This window comes from Mercenaria mercenaria, unplaced genomic scaffold (assembly GCF_021730395.1).
Source record: "Mercenaria mercenaria strain notata unplaced genomic scaffold, MADL_Memer_1 contig_4683, whole genome shotgun sequence".
Taxonomy (NCBI): Eukaryota; Metazoa; Mollusca; class Bivalvia; order Venerida; family Veneridae; genus Mercenaria; species Mercenaria mercenaria.
The window spans coordinates 683-16529 of NW_026462930.1; the positions used below are offsets into that span (position 1 = coordinate 683).

A 15847-nucleotide genomic window follows, 5' to 3' on the forward strand; every position below is an offset into this window, starting at 1 on the left:
CTAAGTAAATTATAAAAATAAACAAAAGGCATTAACCCACTCAAAAAATGTTTAACCAGTCTGATTTTCAGGGGGACAAAACTAGGGTACCAATACAGCATTCTGACAAAGTTTGGTCAAAATTGCCCCTGAGGTTTCTGAGGAGATGCGTTAACGAGAAATTGTTAACGGACGCAAGGACGACGGACCACGGACGCAGAGTGATTTGAATAGCCCACCATCTGAAGATGGTGGGCTAAAAATATACGATGGTCTGTCCTAAGTGTATGTGGTATTGATAAGAGGAATCAGTGGGAACTATAAAAGACTGTTAAATTTTGGAAGCGAAAATTATTCAAATAAGTTGGAAGAAGAAATTGTAACAATTGACAGTGTACCTTCAGCCAACAATCATATATATACCGGCGTTGATTAAAATGAAGAATATCAACAAACTATAGATGAAATTAATGAGGCGAATTCACTTTTGTCACGTTTGGTACGGGATGGGAAATAGTCTACAACAATTATTTTATTTAAATTGTTCAAAGGTACCTTACAATGGTACGTTTGCAAAACGATTTCTGGAATGAGGTATTCTCAAGAAACTAAAGAATTCTTTTGGTCAGGACAGGGATTATTAGGAAGATAATTTGTCAGATTCATGCGTGGCTTTGACCATCAGGGGATTGTTCAAAAAGGAAAAACTACAGTAGGTTACTACAATCCATCTGACATTAATCGACTTGTTCCGTCAGACAGAGTATTGAACAATTTCAGACCAAAGTCAATTGCATTTGGTAGTGATAAATTGGAAAAAAGGAATCTTAAAGAAAATTTAGAAATGTCGGCCGAGTTTGATGTTATTTTTTCCCATCGAACATTATCGTGAACAATGTATCTTTCATTACTTTGCCATCAATTTCTATGTTTTCTATTAGAATCCCTCGTTCCAATTGATCACCAACTGCATAGGTGGACGGGCAAAGCCACGCCTTAATCTGACAAATAATCTCTGTCATGCCCAAAAGAATTCTTTAGTTTCTTGAGAATACCTCATTTCAGAAATCGTTTTGCAAACGTTTTTTTAGTTTGTTTTAGTTTCCACTGTTTCCTCTCTATATTTTAGACAGCCCATCATTCATTATTTGTAAAACAATTTCGTTTTGTAGTTTCTGAAGGCAAAAATGTCATGAGCCTCTTAGACGAAAATCTGCATTATACGAATCTTAGAGTGGAAAAAGTGTATCTCCTTTTTCAAATATGCATATCCGGCACCTCTTCATATGTGCTGTCCATAACACTTTCTTGCTTTCTGTTTGCTAAATTTAAGGACCTATGTATAGCTTGGCATGATGGAAACGCGTCTTCAACCTAAAATATGGAAAGGACAATGCAATTATTTTCAACGAGATCATTTTATAGATTTTAATAAAGTCAGTACATTCAATTGTTAGTCACGCATTACTCCATACCAAGTTTCACAAAAATATTACAAGGTTTTTATCAAAACAAACACCAAAGGGCCGCGTGATGCTGCACAAAATGTACAACCCTGGTCAGGACAAATTTGGTGTTGGACACTATTTTCCAAGTATATGTTTGCGTCCGAAATTGCTTAAAGTTTGCAACAAGAAAGTGCTTGAACAAGATTTATTTGAGTATAAAATCATCTACCAAACATGCAGAACCGAACTTTCACTTTTATGAAATTATACACAGTCAGTTGTTCTGTCACGTTAAAGGACCCCGGAACAGGGTACTTTAATCATAATAATTTAAACAAGAGATCACAGAGTGATCTTGGCGCCCACCATTGAGCCATTTTTGATTGTTCCAAATTTCAAGACTAGCTCAAGGTCAAAATCAAGGTCAAATTTCATTTCAGTACACATCACTGTGCATGTGGTCCATGCATGTGGTCCAAATTTGAAAGCTGTAGCTTGAGAAATGTGAAAGTAGGTCACAAGATCAACTTCAAGGTCAAAGTTCATTTCGGTATACAAAACTATGCATGTGCTTCAAATATGGAGGCTGCAGCTTGAGAAATGTGAAAGTAGATAATAGATCAAAACCAATGTCAAATTTTTATTCAGAACACAAAAATATGCATGTGATCCAAATTTGAAGCCTATAGGTTGAGAAATGTGAAAGTAGGTCACTAGGTCAATCTCAAGATCAAAGTTCATTTCGGTACACAAAACTATGCATGTGGTCCAAATTTGAAGGCTGTAGCTTGATAAGTGTGAAAGGAGGTCACTAGGTCAATGTCAAGGTCAAAGTTTTTTCGGTACACAAAACTATGCATGTGGTCCAAATTTGATGGCTGTAGCTTGAGAAATGCGAAAGTAGGTCACTAGGTCAAATTTCATTTCGGAACACAAAACTATGCATGTGGTCTAAATTTCAAGCCTGTACCTTCAAAAATGTGAAAATTGGTCACTAGGTCAATGTCAAGGTCAGTTTTTTCCGGTGCACAAAACTATGCATGTGGTCCAAATTTGAAGGCTGTAGCTACAGAAATGTGAAAGTAGGTCACTAGGTCAAAATCAATTTTATTTTATTTATTTTGTTGGGTTTAACGTCGCACCGACACAATTATAGGTCATATGGCGACGTACCAGCTTTGATGGTGAAGGAAGACCCCAGGTGCCCCTCCGTGCATTATTTCATCACGAGCGGGCACCTGGGTAGAACCACCGACCTTCCATAAGCCAGCTGGATGGCTTCCTCACTAGAAGAATTCAACGCCCCGAGTGAGGCTCGAACCAACATCAATGAGGGGCAAGTGATTTGAAGGCAGCGACCTTAACCACTCGGTCACGGAGGCCCCTAGGTCAAAATCAAGGTCAACTCATGTCAATGTTCATCTTGCCACTTAAAACTATACATGTGGTCCAAATCTGAATGTTGTAGGTTATTGACAAGAAGATTTTAAAAGCTTTTCTCTATATAAGTCTATATGAACATGTGACCCCCGGGGCGGGCCATATTTGACCCTAGGGAGATAATTTGAACAAACTTTGTAGAGAACCACGAGATGATGCTACATAGCAAATATCAAAGCCCTAGGCTTTGTGGTTTGGACAAGAAGATTTTCAAAGTTTTTTCCCTATATAAGTCTTTGTAAAAGATGTGACCCCCAGGGCGGGGCAATATTTGATCCTAGGGGGATAATTTGAACAACCTTAGTAGAAGACTACTAGATGATGTCACACACAAAATATAAAAGCCCTAGGTCCTGTGGTTTTGGACAAGAAGTTTTTCAAAGTTTTTTTCTATATAAGTCTTTATAAACCATGTGACCCCGGGGCGGGGCCATATTTGTCCCTAGGGGGATAATTTGAACACTCTTAGTAGAAGACCACTAGATGATGTCACATGCAAAATATCAAAGCCCTAAACCCTGTGGTTTTGGACAAGAGGTTTCTCAAAGTTTTTCCCTATGTAAGTCTATATAAAACTTGTGACCCCGGGGCGGGGCCACATTTGACCCAAGGGATATAATTTGAATCATCTTGGTAGAGGACCACTAGATGATGCTTCATACCAAATATCAAAGTCCTAGGCCCTGTGGTTTTGGACATGAATATTTTCAAAATGTTTCCCTATTTAAATCTATGTAAATTATAAAGATAAACAAAGGGCCATCACTCACTCAAAAATTGTTGAACCAGTCTGATTTTCAGGGGGATACAACTAGGGTACCAATACATCATTCTGACAAAGTTTGGTCAAAATCCCCCTAGTAGTTTCTGAGAAAATGCGATAACAAGAAATTGTTAACTGACGGACGGATGGACCATGGACGCAGAGTGATTTGAATAGCCCACCATCATGATATCAAACATTCTGACCAAGTTTTATGAAGATTGAATAAAAAATGTGGCCCCTACAGTGTTAACAAGATTTTCCTTTGATCTGACCTAGTGTCCTAGTTTTTGACCCAAATGACCCAGATTCAAAATTGGCCTGAAGATGATCAAGATAAACATTTTGACCAAGATTCATGAAGATGGGTTCATAAATATGGCTTCTTTGAGTGTTAACAAGCTTTTCCTTTGATTTGATAGGGTGACCTAGTTTGACCCCACATGACTCAGATTCAAACCTGGCCTAGAGGTTATCAAGATAAACATTCTGACCAAGTTTCATGAAGATAGGGTGATAAATTTGGCCTCAGGAGTGTTAAGAAGCTTTTCCTTTAATTTGACTTCATGACCTAGTTTTTAAACCCATATGACCAAGATTCAAACCTGACATAGAAATCATCAAGACAAACATTCTGACCAATACTCAAGTTTCAAACTTAAAATGTGGTATCTAGATAGTTAACAAGATCTTCCTTTGATCTGGCCTACAAACCTAGTTTTTGACCCAGCATGACCCAGATTCAATCTTGACCTAAAGATCATCAAGATAAACATTCTGACCAAGTTTCATGACGATATGGTCAAAAATGTGGCCTCTACAGTGTTAACAAGCTTTTCCTTTAATTTGACTGGGTGACCTAGTTTTTAACCTCACATAACCCAGATTCGAACTTGACCTAGAGGTCATCATGACAAACATTCTGACAACTTCTCATGGATTTCAAACTTAAAATGTGGTATCTAGAGTGTTAACCAGATTTTCCTTTGATCTAACCTAATGACCTAGTTTTTGACCCGGCATGGCCCAGATTAAAACTTGGCCTAGGAATCATCAAGATAAATATTCTGACCAAGTTCCACGAAGATAGAGTCATAAATGTGGCCTCCAGAGTGTTAACAAGCTTTTCCTTTGATTTAACCTGGTGACCTAGTTTTTAACCCCAGATGACCCAATATCGATCTCGTTCAAGATTTTATTAAGGGTAATATTCTGACCAAGTTTCATTAAAATTGGGCCAAATTTGTGACCTCTAGAGTGTTAAAAGTCAAATTGTTCACGATGACGGACGACGGACACAAGGCGATCACAAAAACTGAAAACAAGAAAGTAGGTCAGTAGGTCAAGGTCACATGACCCTAATCACTTGGGGTCATCAGGTAATAATAATTATACAGTCTAGAAAATATGATCGGAAATTTTTTGAAGTATTTATCCCTTTTTAACTCATATAACAAGTGACCCCCTGGGAGGGGCCTCTTTTCATCATAGAGGCATCATTTGAACATCTTGTTAGACATCCACTAGGCAATGCTACATACCAAATATCAAAGGCCTAGGCCTAAAACTTTCAGACAAGAAGATTTTTTTCCCCTATATAAGTCTATGTTAAATTTGGGACCCCCAGGGCAGGTCCTCTTTTCACCCCAGGGGCATAATTTAAACAATTTTGGTAGAGGACCACAAGGCAATGCAACATACCAAATATCAAAAGCATAATTTAGGCCTTGCAGTTTCAGGCAAGAAGGTTTCTAAAGTTTTTTCCTATAAAATCTATGTAAAACTTGAGACCCCCCAGGGCAGGGCCTCTTTTCAACCCAGGGTTATAATTTTTAAAATTTTGGTAGAGGACCTCAAGGCAATGCTACATACCAAATATCAAAGGCCTAGGTCTTGTGGTTTTAGACAAGAAGATTTTTAAAGGTTTTTTTCCTGTATAAGTCTATGTAAAACTTGGGACCCCCGGGATGGGGCCTCTTTTCAGGGGCATAATTTGAACAATCTTCATAGAGGACAATTAGATGATGTCACATGCCAAATATCAAGGCTCTACGCCTTGCAGTTTTGGACAAGAAGATTTTTCAAGTTTTTCATTTGGGTTGCCACGGCAACCAGAGTTCTGCATGGAATTCAATTCTTTGGATAATTTTGTAAGGGGACTACCCAAGGATCATTCCAGTGAAGTTTGATGTAATTCTGTCCAGTGGTATTCAAAAAGATTTTTTTTTAGAAAATGTTGACGGACGGACGACGGACATTAAGCGGTCACAAAAGCTCACGATGAGGCTTTGGCTCAGGTGAGCTAAAATGTACGGTTGCCATGAAAACAGTGAAATCTTATATAGTTCAAAAGACTTTTTTCATGGGAACATTCTTTATTTTGAAAGAGTTGGTCCTGCCGAACAATTTGGTACCTATGAAAACAAGAGGGCCATGAAGGCCCTGTATTGCTCACCTGACCTATTGACCTAAAGATCATCAAGATAGTTTCATTAAGATATGGCCATAAATGTGGCCTCTACAGTGTTAACAAGCTTTTCCTTTGATTTGACCTTGTGACCTAGTTTTTGACCCCAGATGATCCAATATCAAACTCTTCTAAGATTTTATTGAGGGTAACATTCCGACCAAGTTTCATTAAGATTGGGTCAAAATTGTGACATCTAGTGTTAACAAGCTTTTCATTTGATTTGAACTTGTGACCTAGTTTTTGACCCCAGATAACCCAATATCAATCTTGTCCAAGATTTTATTGAGGGTAACATTCTGACTAAGCTTCATTAAGATTGGGCCAAAATTGTGACCTCTAGAGTGTTAACAAGCTTTTCCTTTGATCTGACCTGGTGACCTTGTTTTTTGACCCCAGATGACCCAATATCGAACTCATCCAAGATTTTATTGAAGGTAACATTCTGACCAAGTTTCATAAAGTTTGGGCCAGAATTGTGACCTCTAGAGTGTTAACAGTCAAATTGTTGACGACGGATGACTGACAGTGACGGAGACGGACACAGGGTGATCACAAAAGCTCACCTTGAGCACTTTGTGCTCAGGTGAGCTAAAAAGTCTAGGGGAGGGTGCATGGTAGACCATATTGGCCCCACACCTATAAAATGAAAAAGGAGTATAGAGTTCAAGTACAAGTTTATTATGAAGGGTTTTTGGCATTCCTCTAACCGTGGAGCATAGTGTTACCTAGATTTGCCGCGGGTTGTTTGACTGTGATGTCCTTTTGATCATTAACCTTAGTTTCACTTGCAGATGTGTTTTCCTGGTTAATGGTTTGATGTGGTGTTTCCTCTTTTTCCGGTTTCATTTCGTTAGAAATATTCTTCATTAAGGAGGCAATACGATTACACACCATTTCTTCTGAATTTTCTACAAACAAAAATATTTTATCTTTATTCTTTGGATTTAAGCGGGTAGACTATAATGTGATTATACAATAAGAGTACCGTTATGTGCTTTTAACTCATGTTTGTAAACGATACAAAATGGAAAGATTGGTGTCAAATAGAAGTCACTGCAACCAGTCCATAATGTAACATTGATAAAATTTGGCTCATCTAGGAATGAATGAAAACAACTAACTTAAAGACAATACAAATGTGCTTAGTTTGAAATATGGAATATCGAGAAGTATAAGTCTTGATAAAAATGGATCACAACGATTTGCCAACTACTTCTAAACCAAAAAGAGCTGCCCCCTTGATGCATTCAGTAATTGCACAAGGAACAGAAATTATCTGGTCACTGTGCACAAAAGTTCTACTGTTCTTAGTCAAAGTGACCTTGACCTTTGATCTACTGACCTAAAAATCAACAGGAGTCATCTGCTGGTTATGATAAATATCCCTATTAAGTTTCATGATCCTAAGCCCAAGCATTCCCAAGTAATCGTCCAGACACATACAACTGTTCCAGATCACTTTAACCTTGACCTCTGACCTACTGACCTCAAAATCATTAGGGTTCATCTTCTGGTCATGATCAACCGCCCTATTACATTTTTGTGATCATAGGCCTAAGCGTTTTCAAGTTATCGTCTGGAAACTATTTTACTGTTCTGGGTCACAGTGTCCTGTCCGTTACATTTGGCCTACAGACCTCAAAATCAATAAGGGTCACCTGCTGGTCATGATCAACCACCCTATCAACTTTCATGATCCTAGGCCCAAGCGTTCTTCACTTATCACCCGGAAATCATTAAAATAGTCTGGGTCACTGTGACCTTGACCTTTGACCTACTGATCTCAAAATCAACAGGGGTCATCTGCTGGTTATGACCAACCTCCCTATCAACTTTCATGGTCATAGGCCCAAGCGTTCTTCAGTTATCATCTAAAAACCGTTTAACTGTTCTGGGTCACTGTGACCTTGAACTTTGACCTACTGATCTCAAAATAGGGATTATCTGCTGGTTATGACCAACCATCCTATCAACTTTCATGACCCTGAGCCCAAGCTTTCTTGAGTTATCATCCGGAAACAGATTGGTCTACATACAACAGACAGACCGACCGACATCTGCAAAACAATATACCTTCTTTGAAGGGGGGCATAATTAAATATAAAGTGAAGTAACAATATGGCTCATATTGTGTTGATTTGACTCTAAACCTAGCAGAGAAAACAAGAGGACCATGATGGTCCTGAATCGCTCACCTGTTCCCACATGACCCAGTTTTGAGCATGACGTCGTTTTTTCTATTATTTGACAAAGTGACCTAGTTTTTGAGCTCATGTGACCCAGTTTTGAACTTGACCTAGATATCATCAAGACAAAAAATCCTGACCAATTTTCATGAAGATCCATTGAAAAATATGGCCTCTAGAGAGGTCAAAAGATTTTTCAAATTTTAGAACTAATGACCTAGTTTTTGACCGCAGTTGACCCAGTTTCAAACTTGACCTAGATATCATCAAGATGAACATTCAGACCAACTTTCATACAGATCCCATGAAAAGTATGGCCTCTAGAGAGGTCACAAGGTTTTTTTTATTATTTGACCTACTGACCTAGTTTTTGAAGGCATGTGACCCAGTTTCAAACTTGACCTAGATATCATCAAGGTGAACATTCTGACCAATTTTCATGAAGATCCATTCAAGGGTATGGCCTCTAGAGAGGTCACAAGGTTTTTCTATTTTAAGACCTACTGACCTAGTTTTTGATCGCAGTTGACCCAGTTTCAAACCTGACCTATATATCATCAAGATAAACATTCAGACCAACTTTCATACAGATCCCATAAAAAACACGACCTCTAGAGAGGTCACAAGGTTTTTTCATTATCTGACCTACTGATCTACTTTTTGATGACACATGACCCACTTTCTAACTTGACCTAGATATCATCAAGATGAACATTCTGACCAATTTTTATGAAGATCCATTCACAAGGTTTTTCTATTTTTAGACCTACTGACCTAGTTTTTGATCCCACGTGACCCAGTTTCAAACTTGACCTAGATATCATCAAGATGAACATTCAGACCAACTTTCATACAGATCCCATGAAAAATATGGCCTTTAGAGAGGTCACAAGGTTTTTCTATTATTTGACCTACTGACCTAGTTTTTGACGGCACGTGACCCAGTTTCGAACTTGATCTAGATATCATCAAGGTGAACATTCTGACAAATTTTCATGAAGATTTTGTGAAATATATGGCCTCTAGAGGGGTCACAAGGTTTTACTATTTTTAGACCTACTGACCTAGTTTTTGATGGCACGTGACCCAGTTTCGAACTTGACCTTGATATCATCAAGGTGAACATTCTGACCAACTTTCATAAAGATCCCATGAAAAATGTTACCTCTAGAGTGGTCACAAGCAAAAGTTTACGCACGCACGCACGGGCGACGGACACTGCGCGATCACAAAAGCTCACCTTGTCACTTTGTGACAGGTGAGCTAAAAAAGCAGTGGAAAAAAAAAAAAGAACTTGAATTGGACCGTTCAGAATTTTGCTTTTGCTGTATCATTTCCAGAAAGGTTTCGGATCTTAAATTCTAACACGATCCGCAGCAATTGCTATATAAACATATAGCGAAATCGCCTATACATGATTCTACGATAAAATATGGTTGGCTGTTACATTTCACCCCCCTATGATTGTAGCATCAGAGATTCTACTTCAGTTCCATTACATACGAATTATTTCAGAGCCAAACGGTTGAAAACAGCATTTCAAAAACATAAATATAATAAAAAGTCATACTGACTTATGTGTAGGTCCGTAAAACACGTTCTGATCTCTACGAGCGAATTCAATTAGCTTAATTATGATTCAGCGGTGACGTCATAAAGTATTACGTCATAATGATGTGATGTCATATAGAAGTTAAGCTCGTCACTGGTAACACAGGGTCAACTCGCCTATTTTGATGATTCTGTTCATAATTAGTTTGCGAGCTGTTAGATTACTAATTTATAAATACTTCTCAAAATTCTGATAAAAAAGAAACAAATATCTATACGTTCCATTAGCTATGCAACACTTTCTAACCATAGGGGGTGAATTGTAACAGCATATGACCCGAATGACGTATTACGCTGAAAATGTAGTACTTTAAAATGCGAATTATTTGCGTTGTTAGAATCGAAATAATAAATATGTTCCAATAATTTTATCAATTAATAAAACATGGGCAGTCGTTTGGATGCGAATAATTAAATCACTCGTGCTACGCACTCGTGATTTAGTTATTACGCATCCAAACTCCTGCCCATATTTTATTAACTGATAAAATATAGGAACAAATTTATTATTTCTTAAATAATGGAAATTATTTTAGAATTAAAATAATTTAATTTATTTTTTCTCAAATTGTTGCTTATTAATTACTGTCTGCTAGTATGTTAAATTGTCGTCTGTTTTTTGCTAGATAAACGTGTCATGGATATTGTTACACTTGGCTGATCTGAACTGGTTCCTATTGATACTGGTACCCAGTCGATATAATATAAATACCAATAATCTCGTGCAGTTCTCTCACATTTGGCTAGCTACACCGTCGGTAACGTCAAAACTATTTACATGTTTGAATTATCATTGCAATGCCTCGTGGTCGAAGGCGGGAACTGATACTTCGGAGGAATCCTTGCAACAGAAATATTCTGCAGTATGATCCTCAGGACAATGTTGAGAGGGAATCTAGGCGCAGATGCTTTGGAAGAGAATGTTGTTGACGGTGTTACCAATCTTCTGCCGGTATGTCGGATAATAATATCACAGATTGTTGTTCAAACATAATTCCTTAGGTCTTATGATAATATTCACGAATGGGGTGTGGCGAGGCAAATATATTAGCTACGCACGCGCCTGCAAGTTATCCGTTTTCAAGACTCTATTTTGGCATAAAATATCAGTAAACCCTGCTCCGCGGCTATTCAAATTTTGCTGTGTATGTAATTCTTGGTGACATCAGGTAACAGTTAACGGCCACGTGCTACACTTAGCTCGCAAAATCACAGGTATTTTATTTACACAAATGTATAATTTGATTTAATGGACTCTGTTCTGACAGGCGTCTCTGTTCATAGTCAGGATTTCCATGCTTTCTCAGTGGCAATTTAAGGTTAAAAGGTAGGACTAGAGCGGGTTTCTAACTACAGTTCGTTTTTGTAAACATCATGTTTGTAAACATTACAGACTGCGTTTTTGTAACCCTAACTACGGCTTCCATATTTTACTATAAGAAAAATGTGAGCTCAAGCTAAAACAAAACAATCAAAAATTAGAAAGGTTATTTTGCAAGTAGAGAAATGTAAACACGATTGACCTAGTAATTGAACTGTATGTGACATTTCTTGACAAACTTTACGCTTGACAGATGTTTACTTAGCGACTCACGTGTCAGCTTTAATTAAGTGTACATGCGAGTAGATAAATGAAGTATTACAACCGAAAGGCGCAGTCAAATTGTCCGTATTTTTGCAAAGGTTTGGTAGTTATCTGAATAGTTACTAGAAATGGACTAATGCATCTATCACCTACGTTTCAGTATAGGAATTCTTACAAAATTGATGAGATATTGCATTATATGTATAACTTCAGAGATCGCGCATTGCGCTAGGAGAACTTATGAGTTATGACGAACCATTTCTTTTACGTCAAACTAGCACTTCAGCCCCATGGTCTAAGTCAAACAATAACTTATGGCGCTATTACATGCAGGTTAAACCAGTTACCAGGAATCAAACTAATCAGTTTTTATGCAAACGTATTATGACTAATTTATGTAATCGTACGTGGCTCATTTGCAGTTTTTTTGTACGATGTAAGGTGTACAAATCTCAATACGCATATCAAGTCTTTAGGCCAAACCAAATTGATAAGTTGTTCATCGGATTTTTTTCTGAAAAAATTGGGGCGGCGAGCGAAAAAATAATTTAAATATTTTTTGGGTTTTTGAGAAAATCTGGAGCGAGCGAAGAGCGAAGAAATATATTTGTCTTCATTTGGCTCTCAACTGACTAATAAGAACCTTAAAATAGAATGTATAGCCCTTTTAAATTAAAAAGTAAGTCCCCGGTGATTGAGAAAATCTGATCTGCAGACGCACAACAAAGCGAACTCATGAAAAAAAGGTAATAACATTGTCATACAGTATCCTGTAATCAAATAATGCATGTTTTTGAAAATGCTGTTTGAAATATGTAATAAACAACAACGCATAACCTTACACCATACTTATCACATACATATGTGACTTGAATATTTACTGCTATGAAAATGTAGCATTCTTAGCTGACTTTACAAAGTTTTTTATACATCAAATATCTATGTGAGTGTTACTAGATCTATAAAAGCTTCTGATTTGTAACTTAGAACAGTTATTTACTGTCAAAGTCTACACCAGGAGAAACAATACTCTTAAGTCTGAATCTAGACAGAGTAATGCCCCTATTTAACATAGAAAATGTTTGATTAAGTTTATATAATGACCAATAGCTCTGTACTTTCAAAGCTTCTGACTATTATGCCCCTTTTACTGGCAAAGCTCTGATTCAGAAAAGTCGAGCATGATGTCTTATGTACAGCTCTTTTTCTAACTTTAAACTTTCATAACATATTAAATTTGTTGAAACAAAGTCTCAATTAAGGTCTGAAATGGAGATTAACGTGCATAAACATTAGTCTACTAAATGATTGGAAAATTTGAAAATCGAAAATGTTCTGAAAACAACTCATAATGTAAATTCCTTACCCCACCAACTTTCGTATGCAAATGCTGATCATTTGGACAGGAAAAACAGATAAGTGACATGCATCAAAAAGTATTTACCCTTACCAAAATAATGTAGACTGATGTTATCAAATAAATTAGTATGTTTTTCTTCATCCAGTTTTCAATGAAATAAATCGATTTTTGTAGCATGAATTTGGCAAACATTTGAAGAAAATGGCGTAATTGCATAAAGGGGAAATAACTTTAATGCAACTAAATATAAGTGTTATGATTTGTTATAGACGATGTGTGCATAGTATGTATTTATTTTGATTAAAATCCATTTGAGAACAATCTGGGACTGGAATTAAAAGCATTTAAACACTTTTACGTCCGTAAAAAGTAGCGCACCAAAAAAATTTGGATTGATTTTTTTCAATGGGGCGAGCGCAAGCCAAAAACAAAAAAAAAATATTTTGTTTGTGTTTCTGAAAATATACGAGCGGCAAATCCGATGAACAACTTTTTAATTTGGTGAGGCCTTAAGTAATCAAAAGTCTTCATCTTTTCGAGCTTCCTTTCGCCAAAGGGGATCACGGTCACTCCTCAGATTCCGTGGCAAAGCCAGGGGTCAGTTTAGGTAACATAACAATTGGAACATCTTATCTCTTGAACAAAATGTCTTTTACGTTCATGGAAATGCTATGTTCAGTTTAAGAATAACAAGGCAGTATGAAAGACAGCTAAATCCCCCGCCACTGCTATGAATAGTGAAAGGGTAAACCTTTGATTTTAGCTGTGACCTTGACCTTGAACTGACATGGCTGACTCATGAATTCTGCACAACGTCTTGATGAGGTGATCATTTGACCAAAGTTTCATGAAAATCCTTCAAGGGGTTTAGGAGATACAGAGCTGAAACCTTTGACCTTCAGTTGTGACCTTGACCATGAGTTGACATGGCTGACTCATGAGTTCTTGATGAGGTGATCATTTGACCCAAGTTTGATGAAAATCCTTCAAGGGGTTAAGGAGATACAGAGTGGACACCAAATGGAAGGCTCAAACCTTCGACCCTTAGTTGTGACCTTGACCTTGAGCTGGCATGGTTGACTCATAATTTCTGCACATCGTTCTGATGAGGTTATCATTTGACCAAAGTTTATAAACTTCCTTCAAGGGGTTTAAGAGATATAGAGCGGACACGAAATGGAAGGCTCAAACCTCTGACCTTCAGTTGTGACCTTGACCTTGAGCCGACATGGCTGACTCATAAGTTCTGCATATCCCCTTGATGAGGTGATCGTTTGACCCAAGTTTGATGAAAATCCTTCAAGGGGTTTAGGAGATATAGAGCGGACACAATATGGAAGGCTCAAACATTTGATCCTAAGTTCTGACCTTGACCTTAAGCCGGCATGACTGACTCATGGGTCCTGCACTTCGTCTTGATGAGGTGATCATTTGACCCAAGTTTTATAAAATTCCTTCAAGGGGTTTAAGAGATATAGAGCGGACACAAAATGGAAGGCTCAGACCTTTGACCTTGAGTTGTGACCTTGACCTTGAGCCGGCATGGCTGACTCATGGGTTCTGCACATCGTCTTGATGAGGTGATCATTTGACCCAAGTTTTATAAAATTCCTTCAAGGGGTTTAGGAGATATAGAGCGGACACAAAATGGCAGGCTCAAACCTTTGACCTTGAGTTGTGACCTTGACCTTGAACCGACAAGGCTGACTCATGGGTTCTGCACATCGTCTTGATGAGGTGATCATTTGACCCAAGTTTCATGAAAATCCTTCAAGGGGTTTAGGAGATATGGACCGGACACGATTTTGTTACGGACGGAAGGACGGATGCAGCCCATTCCTATAATCCCTCCGCCAAGGCGGGGGATTAATGATAAAATACGTTTCACTGAATTCAGAATTAATACGCAAATTAAAAATGAAATTCAAACTGGCCGAGTAGCCGGTCCCACTGCTAAATTTCATGATTTCAATAAAATGTTAATACACACAAATATTTCAGGTGAATATAGAGGGATTCATCATTTATCATACAATGAACGATCTTGTTAACGGTTAATATAAATGGGTTCAAGAATTAAGACGCTTCAATCTCGGTTTACGTCATTTATGCGCAGCAGGTTCAATTTAACCATTTAAAATAGTTTGCGTTATGTAGCATAGAAGTATGTCAAGATATTAAATCGACACACGAACACAAATTAAAAACTTAAAAACTTATTTGTAACTCTAATACACAAGGACGTTGACATACCAATCTAGTAAATATTATCACTTTTGATTGTCAATTCAAAGAAATGATTAACTTTGATAGGTTTGGCGGTACTTGTATTGTTGTACACGGATTTGGGAAAACCCAGTTCCGGACTTACGAATAGTAAATCAGATATCAACTGCAATTTATCGTTTCAGTTAGTTCTTATCAAACTTTTGGATTTTGAATAACTAGGATTTTTTCCAAAAAAAAAAATCTATTTTGATAGTTCAAAGTCGCTTCCATTTGGTACTTAAGGTGGAATGCGCCCCAAATTTTTTTGCCGAATATTGTCCTGAAATTTATACTGTACAAAATTCAGGATATATGCGACTGAGTTCCAGTTTTACTTTTTCGCCATATGGTTCGTGTTTTGTGCTATTATGTCACAAACATGGCCCCTGACGTCACTTTTCGTGCAACGCCGAGTTCCGAGTGTTTTCGGCATTCCTCCTTTCCCGCGCTCTGAATGTCGTATAAATGAAAAATACAAAATAATGTTCATTTTGCAAACAGAAAATACTACTCAATGGTATAAAATTCAGTGAAATGAAATTGACGATTAGGACGTCAGTTACGATTTTGTGACGTCAGAACGGAAAAAATTACGTCAAGTTTTGCTATAAATTTTGCCTTAAAATTCAGTTTATAAAAAATCGGCTCGATAAAAAAACGTATAATTTTGGTATGTTGTTTCGCAATGTGTGTACGTCTAGTAGACACATAAATACTTAGGGGTCACCGACTTTAAT

At 37.5% G+C, this 15847-nt stretch overlaps 1 protein-coding gene across 1 annotated transcript in view; it reads right to left on the minus strand.

Annotated features, from left to right (window-relative positions):
• Nucleotides 1-1705: 1705 nt before the first annotated feature.
• Nucleotides 1706-15847, minus strand: part of LOC128554065 (uncharacterized) — a gene marked incomplete at its 5' end in the record, with an annotated part of 48727 nt that continues 34585 nt past the window's right edge. The window contains one exon of the mRNA XM_053535282.1: nt 1706-7008. Within this exon, the coding sequence (XP_053391257.1) occupies nt 6803-7008 (206 nt within the window). The remainder of the gene's footprint in view (nt 7009-15847) is intronic.